This window comes from Tinamus guttatus, unplaced genomic scaffold (genome assembly GCF_059628265.1).
Source record: "Tinamus guttatus ecotype Peru unplaced genomic scaffold, ASM5962826v1 Tinamus_guttatus_pri_ptg000062l, whole genome shotgun sequence".
NCBI lineage: Eukaryota > Metazoa > Chordata > Aves > Tinamiformes > Tinamidae > Tinamus > Tinamus guttatus.
Window position 1 is genome coordinate 171199 of NW_028288596.1, and position 22877 is coordinate 194075.

At 34.5% G+C, this 22877-nt stretch overlaps 1 protein-coding gene across 1 annotated transcript in view; it reads left to right on the plus strand.

Annotated features, from left to right (window-relative positions):
* ADGRV1 (adhesion G protein-coupled receptor V1) overlaps nt 1-22877 on the plus strand; it is a 235298-nt gene that overhangs the window by 40072 nt on the left and 172349 nt on the right. Inside the window, exons 27-46 of the mRNA XM_088519599.1 lie at nt 638-777; nt 1180-1789; nt 2741-2956; nt 4162-4377; nt 4774-5018; nt 5188-5369; nt 6077-6888; nt 7493-7702; nt 10666-10796; nt 11071-11170; nt 12269-12448; nt 13986-14149; nt 14789-14882; nt 15530-15562; nt 17439-17517; nt 17866-18004; nt 18531-18672; nt 19832-20094; nt 21245-21420; nt 22107-22231. Coding sequence (XP_088375725.1) covers nt 638-777; nt 1180-1789; nt 2741-2956; nt 4162-4377; nt 4774-5018; nt 5188-5369; nt 6077-6888; nt 7493-7702; nt 10666-10796; nt 11071-11170; nt 12269-12448; nt 13986-14149; nt 14789-14882; nt 15530-15562; nt 17439-17517; nt 17866-18004; nt 18531-18672; nt 19832-20094; nt 21245-21420; nt 22107-22231 — 4257 coding nt within the window. The remainder of the gene's footprint in view (nt 1-637; nt 778-1179; nt 1790-2740; nt 2957-4161; nt 4378-4773; nt 5019-5187; nt 5370-6076; nt 6889-7492; nt 7703-10665; nt 10797-11070; nt 11171-12268; nt 12449-13985; nt 14150-14788; nt 14883-15529; nt 15563-17438; nt 17518-17865; nt 18005-18530; nt 18673-19831; nt 20095-21244; nt 21421-22106; nt 22232-22877) is intronic.

Consider the following 22877-nt stretch of genomic DNA (forward strand, 5'->3'; position numbering starts at 1 on the left):
TGAAAATTTTGCATTAGCACCCCAATAAAATTTATTTCATTCTAAATTTCATCTATAAAAATAAAGGAATTCATCAGACTCTTGGACTTTCTGGACTGTTTTTGTTTTGTTTTGTTTTTCTTCCTGGTGTGGTATTTCCTTTTTCCTTGTTTTCAGAAATTATCTTCTTCAATGTCAGGCAGTTTCTCTCTCAGCACCGAGTTAGTGGTAGCCAGATTAGTGGTAGAATGTAATGGAGTTCTTTTAATTTGTTTTTATTCCAGTTCCTGTTATTATGAGACCTGCTTTCATTTAGTCTGTCCTTCTTATGCTGTATTTTGTCATATAACACCCCATCGACCTGACTTTGCTGCATTTTCATTTGTTAAATCTTTTATACTTTTTTTTCCATTTCTCTATTAAGCTACTCATATTTATTTATTTTTTTCTTTGGCTCATTGTTCTATCAGAAAGGGTTCTACGCGACGTTACTGAAATCCATTTCTTATCTATGTGGATAGCCATCCTGCATTTAAGGAACACAAAAGCGAAACAGCACAGAACATTCAAGTCGTGGTCTTCTCTGTAGTTTTGTTGTAAAAGACCATTAATTACTTGTAGATGATAGAAAAAAATAATCTTTTCCTGGAACTTACAGCTAGCTTGGGAATCGCATCCCACATCATTGTGACTATTGAGGCTTCTGATGATGCTCATGGTGTGTTTGAATTCAGTACGGAGTCACTCTCTGTAAATGGAAGTGAGCCGGAAGATGGAGATAACGTTATTGTGCTGCAGGTTAGAAAGTTTTGAGTCTTACACTGTTATACAATCCTTGTCTGTCCCTGTTTTCAATGGGGTTTTTGTAACAGGTTTCTTATAAATCCACAGGACTTAGAATGTTTTAAAACACACACCTATTTTAATAAATTCATTTTTCATATGTCATTCAACTTGCACCTAAATGATATAATAATCTCTGATCTCAGTTGTATCTACAGATTTCAAATTGTACCTGCTTATATTTGAGGTTTTTTTTTTTTAATAGAAATGCTGATTATACACCAAAAAGATACAACAAACCTGAGTTGGAAAGTTATGCTTCTTTTAAGATGGCTTTATAGTTAACACATAATGTCAATGGATTTCATTTATATTATTTTCTACAAGAGTATGTAAATCTTTTTATTTTGCACCTAGGTTGTGAGATCTCATGGAGCCTTATCTCAGGTGGCACTGCTTTGGATTATAGCCTGTGATCTTACAGAAGACCTGATATCTAATTATGGGAATGTAACATTTGGTGTTGGCCAAGCAAGAGCAAATATAACGGTGCAAGTTTCACCTGATGAAGTTCCTGAACTGGATGAAATGTTTTCAGTTTTGATCGTCAATGTCTCCAGTGGTCGTCTTGGAATTCATACTAATGCAACGTTAACTATTTTAGCTAATGATGATCCATATGGGCTCTTCATATTTTCTGAGAAAAACAGACCAATTAAAGTTGAAGAAGAAGCCAAAAATATCTCCCTGACAATAGTAAGGCGTGGAGGTCTTCTTGGAACAGTAATGGTAACATACAGATCTATTGGTGATGATGAACAGTCACCTTTTCTTCCATCTGACATAGCTAGAGCAACGGAGGGAAAAGATTATTTACCTATTTCTGGTTTTGTGATCTTCGAAGCCAATAAAAGTGAGACCACAATAACTCTTCCTATTCTGGATGATAATGACCCTGAGAGGTCAGAATCTGTTTTTGTGGAGCTAAGCAGTATTGCTTTGATTGAGAAAGTGCAGGATCGGCCAAGTAAGTATTTGACAGTCTCTCTAGAGTAGGTAGGTGAGCATCCGTCTTTGATAGGAAAAATGCAGTCACGTAAATTATAATAAAAATTTACAGTGCCAAACTGTTTAGTTTAGACTTCCCCAAGTTAACTTTCTTGTCTACTGTCAGCATATATTTCCCTTGCTACAGTAATTTGTCTGGGGTTGATGAGCATGGCTTTAGTCATTTTATATGCTTCTAAGCAAGGCCTTTCTGAACCTGTAGGTTGCTGTAATGCTTTTGTGCATTAATGCACATGTTTGTATAATGCTCACCTGATGTTGTTTCTATTAAACATAATGTTAGAAAATAATGGACCTAGATAATATTGCTTTCTGAAAGCCAAAAAAAAATTTAAAACAAACTGGTACGGTATTGTACTCTTTGCATGTTGCTTTTTACATCTAGACAATGCTTGCTAATTTCTCATTCAAATACATTTGGATGGTTGCAGCCTGATGCTGTAGTCTTTCTTGACTTGTCTAATTGCTTAACTAATTTATTCGTGTTAAGGACAGTTGCAAGGAGAGATTGCCGTGTAGCTTATATTTCATTACAGTAAGTGTAAAAATTAAATTTGATTTTACTTGGAGTGATCTTACAACACACTACATTGGTTTGCCCTGTGCACAAACAAGTAAATCAATCAACTTCAAATAACCAGTTCTTCCTGTATTCTACATGAGAGTGATGATAGACTCCAAAAGAATAATACCGAGTTACTAAAAAATAGCATTTTCTGCCACAGTACAGTTCAAACACCAAAAGTGTTTTGGTGCAGTTTCAAACATGCTTTGTCCAATTCTAAAAAGATAATTTTATTGAAAGCAAAGAGTAACTAGCCACTCAGTTCTCCTATATATCTGTGAAATCTATAGCCACAGGCAACAAGTATCTTGGCGGCTCCCCAACTCATTTTTTGTTACATTTCAGTTTTAAATTCTCCTCGACTTGGATCAGTGGGTGAGATAATAGCTCAAATAATTATCACTGCCAATGATGACGCTTTCGGAACACTTCAGCTTTCAGCTGCAGCTGTGCGAGTTGCTGAAAATTATGTTGGACCAATCATTAATGTGACCAGAATTGGGGGAATTTTTGCAGATGTTTCTGTGAAGTTTAAAGCTATGCCAATAACCGCAACACCTGGTAAGAAAGCAGAATAGCAGAAATACATATCTAATGTTGATGCTGAAAAATCATGCTTTGAATGCAAGATAAAAAATACATACTGAATATACTCTACTGAAAACCAACATGTTACCCAGTCTACCAGCCTACTTACAGTCTACCACAGTAGACTGTGTTTAGCAACTAGAAATCTAGGTCCTGTGAAAGACAGCATATGAGCTTTTTGGAAAGTTCTACGACTGGTCATTGTTAATGGTCCATCAACAATCAGTCCATCAAGAAAAACCAGTCAAGCAAGTGAGCAGCTTGTTTCACTCCTGTTAAAAAAAAATAAAGAAAAAAAAAAAAAAGGAGGTATGTGGTATATCCAGGTACTGTTAGTCCTTTAGTATGCATTTAATCATGCTATGCATGATTAGGTGAGTTCATTGAAGGAAGAAGTGGAGGAGTGGGGATTTAGCTGTTCTTCAAAAATAAAATAAAATAGAAATTCTGCAGTTGATCCCTACTACAGGAAAGCTACATGAAGAAAGGATGACCCTTACAAAGTGTGCAGGGTCATAACCGTTTAGATAATTATGAATCCAACCCACTGTGCCCATAATTGAATCGGAGGGTAGCGCAGTCTCTAAGAATAGATATTCAGCATTATTTTTATATAACTTATATTCTAAATGAGTGTGCAGGTGTCACACAGATGTCAGTGTGTGTTTCGAGTTAGTTTCTGAAGCTGATTCCCCGTTTAGTGTATCATAGCACTTCACCTATCCATTTTTAGAGACGTTTGCCTAAAGGGAGGTCCCTGCTGAAGATAAATTATTCCTTTTTAGTAATAACTAGTTGTATAGAAGTGTTTCTGTTGGCTTTCACATCTTGAAAAGTCATAGAACAATTGGAAAATAAAGGCATAAGTATTTCATTAGCCTAAGTACGTCTTTCCTAGCAGAAGGGGATGATGTACTTGCTTCTTTCTCTGACGATATAAACTCTGTTTTGGCTAAGTTGATTTTTACTTTAATCTATCCAGATCTCTACAAGGCAAAGGGAAATAAAAAATATATATATTGTCTAGGTCTCAAGATAAAGAACTGCCCATTTAAACATGGGGGAATGAATGTGAATGCAAAAAGAAAAGATAAACATAATTGGTATATTTAATACGATGAACCATGATACATTATGTATTTTTATGCTTTTCTTTTTTTTTTCATCCACAAATCTAGGTGAGGATTATAGTATAGCTTCATCAGATGTTGTCTTACTAGAAGGGGAAACAAGTAAAGCTGTGCCAATTTATATAATTAACGATATCAATCCTGAAGTTGAGGAGTCCTTTTACATTCAGCTGCTGAATCAAACAACAGGAGGAGCCTTGCTTGGATCCTTAACTAGGGCAGTCATAACTATTGAGGCTTCTGACGACCCCTTTGGATCTTTTGGTAAATGAGGCCTATTTCTATATTTTCATTCTTCTGTTAAGAATTTTATTGCAGAATTCTGGGTGAGTTGTTACTGGACAACTGAACAAAAACTCACAAAAGACATAGAGAAAGCCAGGATGAATGCAGTGTAAAACAAGATACGATAAACTAAATTAAAATATTTAATTAAGAAATAGTAATATTTTAGTATAACCAAACTGAAAAAATATTCGGTCAATTGACGTGTCAAAAATTCAGCCCTATTAAAGAAAAAAATGGATTGGGGGTCTCCTTATTGAGGTAGGTGGATTACCTCACCTCCTCCAAAATATTTGATTTAAAAATATAACTAGGATAGTATTTTTACCTTCAGTGCTACTTTTAATGAAGCAATTTTCTCTGTGCTATTCCTAGTTTTTCAGATCACTGAATTCATTGTGGAGGAGCCTGAGTTAGGATCAGTAGCCATAAATCTGCCAATAATCCGCAATGCTGGGACACTTGGTAATGTTACTGTTCAGTGGGTTGCTACCATTAATGGACAGCCTGCTGATGCTGACTTGCAGGTTGTCTCAGGTAATATTACTTTTGCCCCTGGGGAAACCATTCAGATGCTTCTGTTGGAGATCCTGCCTGATGATGTTCCAGAAATAGATGAAGTAAGTCGAACAGTTTCATCTTCCTTGAATAATTTTAGAGTTTTGACATGTTAGAGAAATGGATGAAAAAGTCTGGGGGAATGAGCCAGAAATCTAGATTATATATTGCTTGTGATTAATCTTAGAAGTGCCATAAATTATTCTACTGTATTTCTTTTTTCCTTTTGAGGTTGTCCACATAGAGTTAACTCAGGCCTCCAATGGTGGTGCTATTGGATTAGATGGAGTGGCAAATATTGTAATACCTGCCAATGATAATCCTTATGGCACCGTTTTCTTTGATCGCTCCTTGTATCGAATTCAAGAGCCGCTAGAAAGAAGTTTGCTCGCAAACATAACAGTCAGGCGAAGGTCTGTATAGTGTTGGCTTTGCATATAATTATTGTTCTTTTTAAAATTTTGAATATAATTTCAACTTCATGTGCTTCTCATTTTAAAGTCTTTGCATTGATTTCTTGGTCTGCCTATTCAAAACATCTTTTTTTTGGGGGGGGGGGTGGGGACTAAATAACCGCTTATTAGAAATGTACATAAAATCCCTGCATGTATGATCTTGTTTAATCATCAGATGAGATAAAGTCACACAATAGCTTATTTCTATGATTTGAGCTGAAGGACAAAATGAATCAAACTGTGTATGGCAGAAAGAAGCAAGAAAACAAGGTTTATACATGGTGGTGGTGGTATGTTCCCTTCTGAGGACACATAGGAAGGAAGATGACAAAGCTGAGCATCACTGGCTTTTTTCTTCCATGACAACTAGAAGAGCTGGCAAGTGCTAAGAGCAACAATCTAATCCCTAGGGGGAAAAAAAATCAAATTTGCATTCTTAACAGACTACTGCTTGGGCTGTAAATCAAACTTGTCCACACAAAGTGATACCTTAATTATTCTGGTACTAACTTCAAAGGGATTGCATTTTAATGCATTATTTGGATTTTTTCAACAAATCCAAGAGGGTCAGTAGTTTTTGTTCCATTATTCTTAACCAGCATTATACAGAATATTGGCTATCCTTCATTGGCTAGCATAACTTTTGCCTTTATTATGTCTTTTAGTGGGGGAAGTTTTGGTGAGCTTTGGATTTTCTACAGCACTTCTGACACTGATGTTATAGCTCTTGCCATTGAGCAAGGTCAAGATATCCTGGCCTTTTATGAGGCTCCTGTACAAGGAATTCCTGAGCAGCCATCCAAGATTAGAGTGAATGTGTCAGCTGCAGATGACCCTCTGTATGCCTGTGCAACTCGGTGCCTAAAAGAACAAGTGTGTTCAGCCTTTGCATTTTCCAGTGCTTCTGGGATTCCGTTCTGCTTTTGGCTGGCATCAGAGATCAGCCCACTAACTCATATTTCAGAATTTTGGACCTACAAGAAAAATGCCACCAGTGCATCCACTCTCTTCAGCACACAAGCCGTTGCTGGTAGTGACTATGAACCTGTTAAAAGTCAGAGGGCCATAATGCTAGAAGGGGAAGAGTTTGCAAATCTCACAGTTACTATACTCCCTGACAGTCTGCCAGAGTTGGATGAGAAATTCACTGTATCCCTTTTGAAAGTTGAACTACTGAACATCTCAGCCAGCTTAAAAAATCAGCCAACTATAGGACAGCCAAATACTTCCACGGTTATCATAATGATGAATGGAGATGCCTTTGGAGTATTTAAGCTCTACAGCATAAGTCCCAACGCAACGGAGGAAGGTTTGTACGTTGAAGTAGAAGAGCGTCCTCAGACAAAGGTGCAGCTGATGATACACAGAACAGAAGGCAGCCTGGGACAAGTGACAGTGGAATGGCATGTCATTGGTGGAACTGCTATCCCAGACCTGGATTTTGTAGGTGTTGGTGAGATTCTGGTGTTTGATGAAGGTGAGGCAAGGTTCATTATAAAAAAATCATTTACATCAAAACCATAAAACACAGCTTGGTTATGCCCATCTGCTGAGCAATAGGACTGCAAAGTTGGATGAATTCTATACATACAGGCAATTCATAGTGTCTCCTATTTAAATTATTGTTCTTTGACAATGCAGACGGCAAATGGCTAACATGATAACCCTTTTTCATGCTTTCCCTGGCCCAGTAAGTATACACAAATAGATGGCATAGTGCATCAGAATGCTTACGTACTTGGTAACTTTCACTACAAGACATGTAATTTAAGTACGTAAGTTTTTAAAGTTCATTTGTAAAGTCAGGGAATGCATAATGCAAAGGAAGATTTCAGAAATAATTCCTACCCAATCATTCTATACACAGTGCATTTAATAATCATCATATTGACCATAATTGACCATAGTAATTGGATACAACTTCATAATGACAGTCAGTAAGTTCCAGAAAGATAAGTAAATAGATATGCTCTATCTGTACTCCTTATATATGTATTTTTAATTGCTATAAAATGATGTGATTTGTCTTATTTGAAATGGTTTATATGGGCCTGTATATGAATACGTTCTTGTCCTTACAGGGGAAACAAAGAAAATGGTCACATTGACCATTTTGGATGATCCAGAGCCAGAGGATAATGAAAGTATCATAATCAGCCTGGTTCACACTGAAGGAGGGAGTCGGATTCTGCCTGATTTTGACACTGTCACAGTGATTATTCTGGCAAATGATAATGTGGCAGGAATTATTAGCTTTCAGACAACCTCAAGATCTGTTATTGGTCGTGAAGGTGGGTATCTTTGTGTTCATTAATCAGCACTTTGTGCCTTGAATTTTACGTTTGAAGGGCGGGGTAGTCTTCTTTACCAAGAGTTCCTTCTTTACCCCTTCCTGAAAATGATCTTTGGATTTTCATCTAGGTTTTTGTTAAGTCTTTTCATGTTTGGGCACCCATTTTCCATCCTTTATTTTTCCAGAATAATAGTTTTGATCAGCCTGTCAAGCCAGCTGCAATCTGACAAGCTAAGATGAGCTGTTAATGAGCATTAAGAATTAATGCAAATTGGTTCAGTTCCAAAGGTTATGATGACTTGGAACATTTTCCAATACTTAAATATTCATTATTGCCTGGTAGCAACTGTTGAACATCTGGAACTTAGGTCTTCTGTTACAGTTTGGAAATTACTCTAATTTTTCCAGGTTCCGATAAAGTAATCTGTTGGTTTGCAACAACACAAAAAGCACACTGAATCATTTGTTAGAAAAGAATGTTCTGTGGTTGTCAGATGGCAGATTTTACGGTTTTCCACCTTTAATATCCAGGCTTTCTTGTTTTGAAAGTAAAATTTACCAAATATCATTATATTGTCTATTTATTGTATTATGTTTTACTATCCATCAAGCAAATATTATTTTCAAAATGTGAATATTTATCACCTTTTTCAGGGGAGGCACAGCTCCTTAGCATGGCAGGGGCTTACAACAGCTTTGTAGAGATGACTGTATTGCAAGATTGTGCACTACAATGGTTTGAACTAATGGAAAAGAGAAGGATGTCTGGGGCACCCTTCTCCCTGATAAATCCATTCCTCTTGATTGATTTGTACAAACTAAAGATGCTTTTAGTATCTCACTTTTAAATCCAAATGTAGAAATCTGGAAATATAGATAGCATGTTTAAACATTAGAAGATATAAAATGAAAAGGTGGAATTAGCCTACAAATATCCTTCCAGTCGTCAAAAATCTATTAGTATTTGTTGAAGCCTATTGTATATCAAAAAGTGTGTATACAGAGCTTGTTTTTCCTTTTTCTTTCTGCATAGGGATACTAAAGGTCTTGGTAAAGCTGTCTAAGAAATTGTAACATCTTTTCATATCTAAAGCATTTTGTGATTTTTGAAGGAAATTCATTGTATTGTATAATGTTGTATTGAAACAGGCTTTGTCTTCTTTGTACGTTCAGTAATGATACTGAAGAAACAAATTTTGTGTTAGGTATTTATTTGTTTGCAGTGGTTGTACAAAATTCTCAAATAGGATAGCCTGGATTTCAGTGCGGTGTTAAACAATAGGACAAAACAGTCTCAGAGGAACTCATAAACAGTGAATGCGCCCTCAGATATCTGATTGTGGAAACAGAACGCTGTTGATGTCAATAAATTCTGTTATTCTCTTAAGAGAAATATGGGCCAAATTAAGACAAAGGTGTACACCTCCAAGGCTTAACTGAAGTATGAAATGCTGAAACTTTATATATATATATATGTATATATTTGAAAATTGGCTGACATAGTTACTGTATTATTTCTTTAACAGTATTAATACTGTATTTTAATGAATAATACTAAGGACTCTTGAAATTAATAACTGGTAGGTCTGCCACCGATGGCTAGCCTACATGCATCTCCAATATTTCTGTACTAGTAAGTATCATACCTAGAAAATGTTCGAGCTGTTCCTGTCAGTGTTAGCTATGTGATATACTGCCCTGTAATATAATATAGAAGAATAGCAAGATACCATCCTAACTGGATGCTCCCGAAATTACCTGACCAACTCAGCTAATCTCCCTGATTATGCCATGTTGTATGAAGCCTCATAACTTCTCTTTCCTTTTCATAGATGTGCCACCTTGCAACAAGATAAAGTTTTGGATGCTTTGCAGTAGCTTTGATTTTTAAGTGCATGCACAAGAGAAACCATAAGTTATTTAAGTCAAATCTAAGGCATGCCTAGTGATATGATACTATATGCAGTGCAACAGACTGAGGTTATTTTCCTGAAGCATGAAGAGCCCTCATAATAGGTCACACAAACTGATATGCAATTTGATTAATCAGTTCTCTAATATCTTTTGTTAGATATGTGTAGGAATCAATTGGTTCATATATAGATCTATTTCCAGGTTTAGCACAGATTTTTTTTTTTTCAAGTTATGGTCATTCTTCAGTAAGCAAAATAAATCTCATGTATTATTGCTATTGTATTATTGCTGTGCATCTAAGTATGATTTTTACACATGTAATTCCTCTTAAAAGCCAATGCGATACTGAATGTACTGGCAAGCTTGAAAAACATACACTCGAAAAATGCTGTCAAAATGCATATGCAATACACTTAGATATTATAAATAAGGATCTATGCTATAATGTGAACGTATTGCGTAATAGCACTAATTTTACAAGCTGGTGTGATATGTTAATCTCTTAAATCCATATTTGAATTAATGTTCTTAGCAATCTTAAACTAATGTGTAATGTTTGATTTTCTAAATTTTATGAATATTTTGAAGTAGTTGGCTCTTTTTAATTAAATTAAAATAAAATTATTATTTTCCAATTTTGAAAAATATAATACTTTCTTTTTAAGTATGGCTGTTGTCAATTGATATTGATACCTTCACAAATTATCAGAAATTATTAACATTTTGTTAATGTTTTCTAACACCAATAATGTCTGTAAGTTCAAACTCAAATAAATAAATTTTACAGGTAATTTCAAGCATTTTTCTTCATGCATTATGTAAGGTCTCATGACTGTAAATATAGGGAAATATATGTTTCTTGTCAAAGAGCAGTTGTAGAAGATTATTTGTGTTATAGATAGTACATACGGAGCATTTACTGTTGTGTGGTTTGTAATACAGTATTGTTCTCTTGTCTGTGCATGTTTTAATGAGTCGTGCCAATTTTTATAGTTGATGTGTAGAAGAGGAAATTCCAGAACGTTGTACCCTGTCCTTTATTCTTAGGAGAACAAGTGCAGTTCCATGTCCTTAGAACTTCCCCAGGACTGGGAAATGTTACTGTTGAATGGAAGATTGTTGGACATCGCGTGAAACAAAATTTTGATTTTTTTTCTGGAATACTCTTTTTTCCTGAGGTAAGACCATAAGCAGAATTAATAGCTGAAGGAAAACATTGTGTTTAGGGCTGTGAAAGTGAAAAGAAGGTTGTCTGCTTTCATAACAGTCCTTGTTTCTTGATCTCATTATTTACTTGTTCCCATATTCTTCGAATTCTAAACTGGAGAGACCTTATATTTTTTGATATTTTAGCTTAACATTTTTATAGGAATCATTCAAAATGCTTATCAAATTGTAGTATGCTTGTATTGTTTTAGTGATGATTAATCAAATTGTCATTAAAATAAACAGGAGTCATTGAATGCAACACTGTATGTTTGCTTGCTGGATGACCATATTCCTGAAGAAAGGGAAGAGTATAAAATCATCCTGTATAACGTCAAAACACAAGGTAATGCAGAATTATAGCATGTTGTATCATAAAAATACAATTTAATGGTATAATATCTGTCATATAAATAAAAACATATTGGAGGTGCAAGACTAAACTCCAACTGCTGAAAAATATATTAAGTTCTTCCTATTTTAATAAAATATTTTTATATATACATGTTTATACTTTTGCATTTATATATATGCATATGCATAACTTTACATGAACAAATACATGTGCATATGTATGGAAATAGATATGTGAAGCTGTATTTCCCAGTATTGGTCTCAGAAGCTTTCTTGGATTATCAGTCACTGTTGCAGTGTTCTATTAATACAAAAGCTGGTATTAAGAATATGTTTGATGTCTCAGTTAGGACTTCATAAATGTAACATACATTTTATCATGCTCCAGCCAGATTTTCTGATATGTCTCTGAATTCAAGGTAAAAGAAATATTTTATTCTTACTATTTAAATTAGAAGAAACCAGTCCAATTCTCTAACTCTTCTAAACTCTTCTGTATTAAAAGGAATTTAATGCCTTAACATATCATTAGCTTGGTATGGATTATTTGCTGCTATGTACCTTACCAACTTCTAGAATCATTTGTTAGCTCCTGTTGTCCATCCATGAAGACTAGCACGAATTTTGGTACCTGAGCAGTTATTCGCCAAGAGAACATCTAGCCTAAAATATAGAATTTGCTTTAGCATGCTCAATATCCAGTGGCAAGGGTGTCATTTTTTAATGGAATGAATGAAAAATGAAATCTAATGTTAAGCTTGTGAATTACTTTCTTCCTTATTGATTTTAGGGATTTAGGATTTTATTGATGTTTGTGACTGTTCAATTAGGTTTGCTCATTTCTGAGATTTTTACACTTATGGCATATGCTTTTTTACTGTGATGGTATGTTTCTGCATTTGTTCTAAATTGTAAATATACATACTAGATATATTGTGCTGCACCTTCCATAGACTTAAGTAAGTGCATCATGGTTTTGGTTTCATTGCATTCGCATTGCATAATTGTTTGTTATTTGTAATAATAATATTATAATGAGAAGAAAGTTGCCTAGCACTTCATTGACTTTAGCCTATTGGTGCTTTTGCAGGAGTTGCTTCAACAGGAGCCGCTGCTTTAGATAGTCAAGGATATGAAGCAGTGTTGACGGTAGAAGCTAGTGATGAACCACATGGAATCTTGAATTTTGCTTCCACATCCAGGGAAATTTTAATTCCAGAGGAAAACAAAACTATTCAGCTCTTTATTAACAGAGAATTTGGATCACTTGGTTTGTATACTGGAACTTTTGTGTTTCAGTAATCACTAGGTAAATGAAAGCTAAGGCAGGGAACCTAGAAGGTTTGGCAATCTTGAATCCAGTCAAGTATTAGGCTCCCCAAGTTAAACTTACAGGCTCTCTACTGCAGAACTGGGACTGTCAGTTAAAACCAGAGCCGTAGTCCTCATTTCCATGTCAAAGAGTCTGGAAGCTGTGATGAAGTTAGGTGTCCATTACAGATGCTACCTTTATGCTTAATGAGTCTCAGTGTTAGTCTCTTCAGAAGAAATAAAAGATGCAAGAGAAAAATATTATGTATACAGTGAACTTTCCATATATTTCTTGGAACTTCTAGAATTCGGCAGTTTAGGAACTTCCCGTGGAAAAGGTTTCATCCAGAACTCTAATTTCAGTTTATCTGTCTTCTCTGAAGAAATCTCATTCCTTTTTGAATCAGTTTTATCTTTTAGCATACAGAAAATTCCACAATTTTTTAATGTAACATGGGCAAAAATATTTTCTTCTGTTCTAAAAGTGCTGAGAATTTCAGTTGTATTTTTTGAAAAAAAGTACAATAATTGCCTTTTTACATTTTTATACTTTTTTTAGACATTTGTGATAATCCTCCCTCTATATCTTGTCCTGTATTTGTTTTGTAATGAGCAAACCAAGTATAACTGATATTTAAGATCTGGGCACATAGTAGGTTGATGGAATTAAACATTTTAATGAAATTTCTATCTTTCCCATTTCTTTTTAAACTTCAATCGATATTCTACTTTACTTTTTGAACAATACACAGGAAACTAACATTTTAAGATAGTTATCCACTTTAATTGTAATAGCTCTTACAGAGTGGAAATTCCTAATAAAGTCTACCACTATTTAGAATTAAGACTCTCTTATCCCTTACATTTAATTTCACACAGGCTAGCTTTGAATTTTCACCTGTCATTTTATCTCCAAGATCACTCTCCTTACATTTTGCCGCTTGATTCACTCTGACAGATTTGTGAGGCATGGTTTTACTCTAAAAGTCACATCTAACTTTTCCCCTTGGTAACATTTTTCAGTGTGTCCTCTCATTTTACTCTGTATTGAAGTTCATATGAATCTACCTGTGAAGGAAATTAGCTTTATTAAGCTGTACTTCCCTGTATTATCTTTAGAACCTTTCTTAGATAAACACTTTTGCAATGTTCTATTTCCTTTGGCACCAAAACTGTAACTAGTAATATATTAAATGTCCTAGATAGTGCTTCAACAACGTACTATAAGGTCCATAGCACCTTAAATCTCTGAGTACATTTGGTGCTAGTGATTTTTGTGTCTTGTGATATTGCATGAGTCACCAAAGGCTGGACTGAAAGCCCCCTGAAATCAATAGCCCTTTGGCTCCAGTGTGCTTTGTATTAATGTTTTTAATCCTTCTGTTCTGCAGTTATTCTTTTCATTTTGAAGATGAGCATTTTATCTCTTCTTTTTCTCTGTCAGCGAAAATTATCTAGAAATTGATTTTTTTTTCTTTTTGTCACAAATTAAACAGGTACTGTCAATGTTACATATGCAACAGTTCCAGGATTGCTCACTATAAGAAATGAGACAGAAGTCACCATGGCTGAACCAGGAACTGATTATATACCTGTTTCTGGATCACTGATTTTAGAAGAAGGAGAAACATCAGCTGCCATAAATATTACCATTCTAGAGGTAAACTTTAAACCATTTAAATCTGTACAGTTCTATATACAGTTCAAATAGGAAATATTTTGGAACCTAAAACTTGCAACATATGCTTTTTTTAAAGATATTTTTAACTGCAGTTTAGAAAAATGCCTTTCATCTCAATGTTAAATTTGAAAGGGAACAAGTAATTGCAGAAAAAAACTCTACTTCTGTATAAATGAAATTAAGCTGTCTGATTAAAGCTTTGCAGCAACTATTCAGAATGGAGTACTTCATTACTTGCATACTGATGTGAACTGATTGCTACAGCCATTGTACTTTTCCTGGGTTGAGATTTAATTCCTATGAAGCTGGACAGAAAGTTATATAAAGGAATAATTTAGTGTCTGTGGAGTACCTGTTCATGAAATACAGTATTTTACAGTGTTCTTTCAAGATCAGCGATTGCAGAGCCAAATAAAGTATTTCTGCACAATATAAAAATAATTTCTTTCTTTCTTTTATTTATTTATTTTATACATAATTATTTGTTTTTATAGAATAGTAATTTATTTCCAATGTCATTTTACTATAACAGACTTCTAGTGACTTACATTTTGATGACCTTTATCAATAATTCTTAAGGAAAATGCAAAGAGTATGCACTGTATTTGTGTTTTGCAGGATGATATACCAGAGATGCAAGAATTCTTCTTAGTTAATTTGTCTTCAGTGGAACTCATCATGAACCATTCAACTTCATTCCCGCCTAAGCTAGGTATAATTTACTGAATTATCTTTGCTTTTTCTTTTATTTGAATTGCATACACATTATAATACTCCTGGAGATTATTGTCATCACACTCATTTACTAGCTAGGTCAAGAGGCTTCTCCAGGATTATCTGGAGAAAAAAGGTGTTATAGGATAACAAAAGCATTGTAGGATATCAAAGTGCAAATTATTGCACTTATTTCTTGCATTTTTTAGACTCTGGAAAAATTATTGGGTAATTTTTGTAGAGGATTTAGTAATTATCAATTGAAAAGCACAATTATCTGAAAAATTCTGTTAGCAGTGTTTTCGTCTGATTTATGTTATCTAAGTACATAATGGAAACAAAAATCTCAAATTACTTTGTGGGTAAATGGTTAATTCTTGGTTAATTCTTGGTTAATTCTTGGTTAATTCTTAGTTAATTCTTTTAAAAGAGTGTTTTTATTTCTGCTTTTATCTATATACTATAGCTTTTCTAATCTCCCAGTTATCTTCATTTATCATTTACTTCGTTAACTACTCATTCTGCTTCTTCTGAATTTAATAGCAAAAGCCCTACTGGCTTTAATAACAACTGTACTAAAGAAATAGTTATACTGATTGTTTCTAACACCTTTGACTCTTCTCCCTTTTCTTTGCATGCCTATAGAGGTGACTGAGTTAATTCATTACAGATTGAAAGGTAAACTGCAAGACTGTTCCCAGATTTTTAGAGACTAGGCTCTAATTAGTTAATTGACTATAAAATATGAAAAGATGGAATGGATTAATCCGAATTAAGTTGTGTTAGGTGCCATATATTATCACCTTCCATTGTGGACTGTGACCTGTGATTAACCCTATCTGCATTAGCTTAAATCGATTTGACATAAAGAATGTTTTAACCGATGAGACAGAAGTTTGTTATAATGATAAAATGTCACAATAAATTCTACTGTCAGACAATTTTCTTATTTTTTACATACTTTACATACTTTAGTTTACTTTAGTTTACTTAGTTACTGTTTACATACTTTAGTTTTCTTCTTGAGAATTCAGCTCCCTATGAATACAATGCATTTGTTTTGGATATCTAGCATTATCGTGGTAGCAGTCTAATATCAAAAGAGATGACTATTTCACACATGTTACTGGCATATGCAGTCAACCCAATACATCTGGAATATATTGCACATGCCACTTGTGGCATGGCCATGATATGCCCAGCATGTCTGTGATACAGCACAGTGAGTTTAAATAACCGCTATATGATCTGAGATATTAATGAAAGGGAGGAGGAACGGAAAGCATATAGTTCTGTTTTTTGTCCCTGCTCCTTCGGCTCCCATTTTCTAGGGAAGATGGAAGAACCAGCTTAACTTAAATGCAAAAATGAAAGTAATGGAAAGAGAGAAAAAGTTCTATGAGAGCTTCTATGCAATTTAACTGGCCTGATAGATAAAAATCTTTTCTATGAAGCTAAGTATCTAAATAATACAGATCTAAAATAGATTTTTTATGGATTCATTTTATGCGGTCAGACTGGTTCTAGAAGTTGTCATTCCTCAATTTTTTTTTTTAGATTTTTATAAAATGTAATTAGAAGTAAATTAAGGTAATCATGTAAGGTAATCTGAACAAATCAAGGCCGATTTTTCAGAAAAAAACAAGTTGCAACCGTCTGGTTTTGTCCGCTAACATTAGTGGTCCGCTAACATTAGTGGCGCTAACCTCTATTATTCAGTGTTTTCACACTGAAATATGTGTAATGACATCTCTGAAACTCACAGGATTACTATGAGAATGCTTCTGAATCAGTATAGCTCAGAATCACAGACTCCAAAAATGTATGAGCTTGGACAGACCTCTGGAGGTTTCTAGTCCAACCTCTTGCTCAAGTAGCGTCACCTAGAGCACATTGCCCAGCACTGGGTTCAGATGGCTTTTGATATCTTCAAAAGCGGGTACTCCACAACCTGCTGCAGTGTCCTACTACCCTCAGAGAAAACAAGTTTTTCCTTATGTTTAGCAACAAAGTATTACACTGCATGAAGTAAGAGAACAGTCCACAAATAAATTAATAATTCTGTATTAGCAGAATCTGAGGTGTATGCCGTTAAGGTTTATGATCAGGCACTGAACATGAATAGAAGATAAAATACTGAATTTCTTATTCATTGTCCCTTTCAGTGCATCATGCAAAATGTTGAGTGTCATCATCATCACAAATTAAGATTGCACAACAAATCTTGCTTTTGATATTTCCTAGCATTTCTGTGCTGTTTTTAGCCTTCCTAATGTTCGCTAGGCTCTGTAGTCTTTTTTTCTTTCTTTCTTTTTATGCATTATTAAATATAACAGACATTGTGTCAATAGCACTCTGCTAAGGGATTAAGAACAATTTTCTTCAGAATCTTTGTAATTATTTTGTTCAATCTAATTTCTCAACATTCTGGAAATGGAAAATAACATTTTTGTCTATAAAGTTAGTAAGGATTTGAGAAATGATTCTGTGATTCTTGAATATTGTGGAAATAGACATTTTATTTATTTTTTTGTCCTTCTGTTTTATATTTTAGATTTGGAAGGTATAGCTTCTCAAATAGTTATTGATGCTAATGATGGAGTAAGAGGAGTAATTGAATGGGAAAGTACTAAGTAAGTCTTATTTTCCTTGAAGAACCTACTGTGTCAGTGGTTGCGTTGCCTATTTATTCATTTATTTTAGTTAATGATAAAGTTTCCATTAAAGTTAGGGTCAGATCTTTCTGAGGACAAAGAATCAATTAGGTCAGTAAAATTAGGAAGTGGAACATGATTCTCACACTGAGAACCAACATTTAGTGTATGTTTTGTGAAAGTTCTTTTTGGACAACTACTAGTACTGTAATGACTTTTTCATATGAGATGCATGTAGACAGAGTGAAAATGAAATAACAATCTGCTCTCATATTCAAAAGAATACCATCTAATAAGCACTGAGATTTTTTTTTCTTTTTATTTTAGTTTTGAAGTTAATGAAACTCAGAGGAATCTGTCAATAACAGCACATCGAAACAGAGGATTTTATGGAAATGTATCTTTGTTTTTTTATGCCCAAAATTTGGAGGCACAACTGGGTTTGGATTTTAATGTGACCTCAAGGGTAAGAAACACACTCTATATACAGTATTCATTTTTCCAGCTTTCTCAAAAGAATATCTGCAGATATTCTGCAAAATTATTGGCAATATAGCTAGGTATTTCAATTCACTTAATTGCTTTTGTCATCCAAATAGGATGAAATAAAAATATCCTTCATTTTAAATATTAAAATGTTTTCATGTAAAATGCATTCTAAACTTTCAAACTTCAAGCATCTGCCTCATATAATATTGTTTAGAAACATTTTTTTCATAAAACATTTATGAATATATGTTTAGAAACATTTTTTTTCTCTTTTTACAACAAGACTTTCAAAGTAAATATTCTTACTTACCTTTATTGCAACAAAATGAACTTTTTTTTGGTTTTGATCAGTTTACAAGAGACATTGGGAGTATGGTTCTTCATGCCTTCTATTCATTTCTATTTAAAAGAATTGTACATACCTTAACTGAAAAATTCTGTGTACTTACTAACTGCTGCAAGTGTTCAATGCTTTTTATATTCAATGTTGTGTTCACTCACAGACTCTCTTTTTTGCTGATGGAGAAAGGCATAAATCTATTGATGTCATGATTTTCGATGATGATATTCCTGAGGGTGATGAGAGATTCCAGTTAATTTTAACAAATCCTTCTTTGGGACTGGAGTTAGGGGAGAATACAACAGGTAAGACTAAGATTACTTTTGAACAACCATCTTTCAGAAACTACTGTACTGTAGAAACTTAAACTTTCCCCAAAAGTTCTTAAACATCACTTAAATAAATCTGTGCTATTAACAAGATCATATATAAAATAGGAAATTAAAGAGCTTAAAAAATGACCTTCTTAATAAGTATTATGGCACCAAACTTAGGCTTTTTTAAGGGCAATTATATTTGAGGAGATTCTAGATTCTTCCTATCTAGAGATCTTCCCTGTTAAGTATTTACATAGTCTCTGCAGGGTAACATCATAAACATTGTAGGTATTTTGCATATATACTGAAGTGAGAACATGAATACAATAGAATTTAGTGTTGGACCTGGCCCTTGGAGATGACCTGGTCTTCTACTCATTCAGGCAGGCTCAACTAGAGCAAGTTCATACCCATGTCCAATCCAGTGCTGAGTATCTCTAAGAATGGAGACTTCACACCCTCTTTGAGCAACCTCTTTCACTCTTTCAGTGTTTGACTACCCTTTACAGTAAAAAAAAAAGAAAAAAAAGAAAAAAAAAGAAAAACCTTTAATGTTCAGTCGGAACTTCTTGTAGTTTGTTTGTACCTATTGAGTCCTGAAGTGTCACTGGACACGATCAAGAAAGTCTCACCTGGTAGTCTTTTACACCTTCCCATCAGATATTTATAGACATTTATAAGATTCCACCTGACCCTTCTCTTTTCCAGTGTGAACAGTCCCATCTCTCTCAGCCTCTCTTTTTGTTAGAGATGCTCCTGTTCCTCAGCCATCCTTCACTGGACTCACTCCAATACGTTCATGTCTTTCTGGTATTGGGCAGCCCAGAAGTGGCCACAGCACTGCAGATGTGTGTGCTGGCTAGAGCAGAAGGTTCCCCTCCCTTGAAGTGCTGGCAACACTCCTCCCCAAGCAGCCCGGGATGCTGCTTTTGGTCTTTTTGCCATGAGAATGCAGTGCTGATCCAGGTTTCACTTGTGTCCACCAGGAGCCCCAGGCTGTACTGATGCAAGGGGTTATTGCTCCCCAGGTGCAGGACTTTGTTCTTCCTTTTCAGATAGAATTTGTGTTTGTATGTATTTTATCAGGATGTATGTATAATCTTACTGTGTTAATCCAAGTACATTTCTATTATTTATTTCTCAAAAGCTACAATTACTATTCTTGCCAATGATGATGGCCATGGAATTTTGTCATTCAATAACAGCGATCACTTCTTCCTAAGAGAGCAAACAGCACTCCATTTGATGGAAAGTGTTGCAATATTAACCATTATTAGAGAGCCTCCTCAGGGGATATTTGGCACCGTGACTGTTCAGTATCTTGTAAGTGAAGTTAATTCTTCAGAGGCATCGGTGGATTTGACCCCTTCTCAAGGATATATTGTTTTGGAAGAGGGAGTCAGATTCAAGGTAATATGCAAGTAGTTGTTACAGAAGAAATGAAGGAGGCGTTCTTGAAGTTGGTGGAAATAAGTTGGAAATTACATTGTCTTAGATTTATGTTCTCTTATTTTTTTCATCCTCAAAGGAATCATGAGCTATGACTTTTTGTTTGTTTGTTTGTTTTTGTTATTATCTTATGGAGGAGCGCAGGAAAAATTAAATGTGCTCATTTTTAGGTATTTCATTGAAAAGTTGAATAATAGTAATAGTTATAGTCGAAGTAGTAACAGTTGAAGTAAACTGAAAATTTATCAAGATAATATTCATGATTAAGAACACTTCCTTGTATGTATTCAACAGGTAGCTGAAACACAAACTTTAGATCAAATGCTTTGCAGGAGTGGTAGGGTAGGACTAAAAATCTCATTCTCATTCTCTGATACTTCAGTTCATCTGAACAGAATAGAGTGTACTGTTACAAAGGTCACACCTACTCTTATATCCCCCACAAAGTCATCTAGAAAACGAAAGACGTTGAATGAAGTTGCTTGAGTTAATGAAATTCTACCTCTTCTAAAGTTTAGTTGCAGTTTGTTTATTGTTACCAGTTCAGGTATGATCAGAATCTGGTCAGTATGAGCAACAGGGTAGAATCTGAAACAAACACTTCTTGGAAACACTGATTTACAATTTATGAACATTTGTAAACACAGTGCGGCAGACCCATAATAAGTTGGATAGTTAAAATAGTCCATTAAATATGATTTACTGCAGAAATAAACAGGGATCTAAATCCGGATATGAACCTCTTAACTTCTTCCTGTTTGGTAGTGGAAAGAAAGACAATGAGCCCCAAATAAAAGTGGGGCTCTTGACCTCTGTATAGATTTTTCTCTGCTAATTGGAGACGAACTTGAAAGGATCCTATTCCATATGAAAAAAAGATGCTCATCTAACTTCTGGCAAAGGAGGGCCTCCAGAGTGATGACTTGGGAATGGTCTTTTACGTTGAACTCTCCTTCTCAGTTCTGTTATGTCTTCTCCAGTTTCAAGAACTGCTGTTCTCTTTCTGTGCTACCCAAAGTCTTACAGTGTCAGAATAGAAATGTAGTGTGGTATGATAGAGATGGTGCATTGGTCTTATTTCAATGGACTTGTGTACTTGTTTTATTATTAGACACTGCACATTTCCGCGATACTAGATGAAGAACCAGAAATGGATGAGCACTTTATTGTAACCCTGTTCAATCCAACTGGAGGAGCCAGACTAGGCACAAGAGTGCAAACTATGATCACAGTATTACAGAACCAAGCTCCACTAGGACTTTTCAGCATCTATCCAGTTACAAATAGGTACTGTACATTGTTTCAGGTAAAAGGAGGGAGTTTTTCATATTCACTAAATTTGGTATTTCTCTACCACTTTGCTTTCAATTAATCTTTTAAAAAGGTATGCGGCAACCCCGTTTTAAAACATTTGTAAGTTTAAAATATGCAGTGTCTATCCTGCACCATTTTTACTCTACAAATAATAGAAAAAGACTTAAAGATAGACTGTTTTTCATCAGAATTGTCAATTTCTTTATGGATTTTTTTATTCGCATCAAAATATTCCACAAATCAGCAATTCATGTTTAGAGCTATGCCTCAAATCAGTGCCCCTGGAGTGATACTTTATTTATTATTTATATTTTTTATTTCTAAACTTGAGTAAAATATACCTCCACTCAAGGCTGTTTTTCAGAAGCAAGTGAACCATTAAGAATGATATTTTCAAAAATCCTCCAGGCTACCTACAATGTGATTGATTTTCAGATTGCTTAAAGATTTTATTGAATTGATATCCAGTTTGCCAGAGTTTGCAAAAAAGATTACTAGGCAAGATTGATGAGTATATTTATTAGTCTGCCAGGTAGTGAAACTAATTATTGATATTTCATTCTTATTTCTGTTGTTTATTTTACAAATGGGATTGGATTATACTATAGAAATCTTACTACAGCAATTTTTTTTTCTTTTTTCACCATTCTCCTATTTAGGACAAATTTTCTGATAGTTGAAGAAGCGAATACTACGGTTTATTTGAAAGTTTCACGGAGTAATGGCCTCAACACATCTGTGAGTGTTGAGTGGGAGACATTGTCAGATACTGCATTTGGCATCAGTAAGTTCTCTTTATGATGAGTTCACTGCTTCTGTCAAAGTGTAAGTGATAAACAGACTAGCCAAACAGATAATATAATTTTGGAATGTAATTTAATGGGTTCAGACCTGATCAATATAATTAATACTTTTCTGAGCATGTCAAGATTCAGTAGATAGAACAGCTTAGCTGTTCGAAGCATCTTAGAATCAACTATTTCTGATAGTGTCAGTAGTCTCCACTGCCCTTTTTTGTCACTTGTATGAATTTTATTTTAATTAGGCTTCTTTCACAAAGCATATTCTTTAATCCTTGTAATTTTGGATTTTTCTGACACAGTATGTGAGACATACTTCACATAAACCCAGTATAGCCTTGTTCTGCAAAACTGCTGCTGCGCGTAGTTCCTGAACTCCTGTTGAGGAGTGGAGGAAGGGAACAAATACGTAACTTTGTAATTTCTTTGCCATTTGGTTATTACTTGTTTTATAATTTTTTTTGCCTAGCTAAATTGCAAAGTGAATCACCATGAATCATACTTGGAATTGTCTATGCAACATCTATGAACACTTGAAAAAGTATGAAAAAAAAATTATGGTTTCATTCTCATTATAGCTTCACTACTGTATGCTTTACACTTTTCCAAGTGGTGAGAGACAATTTTAAC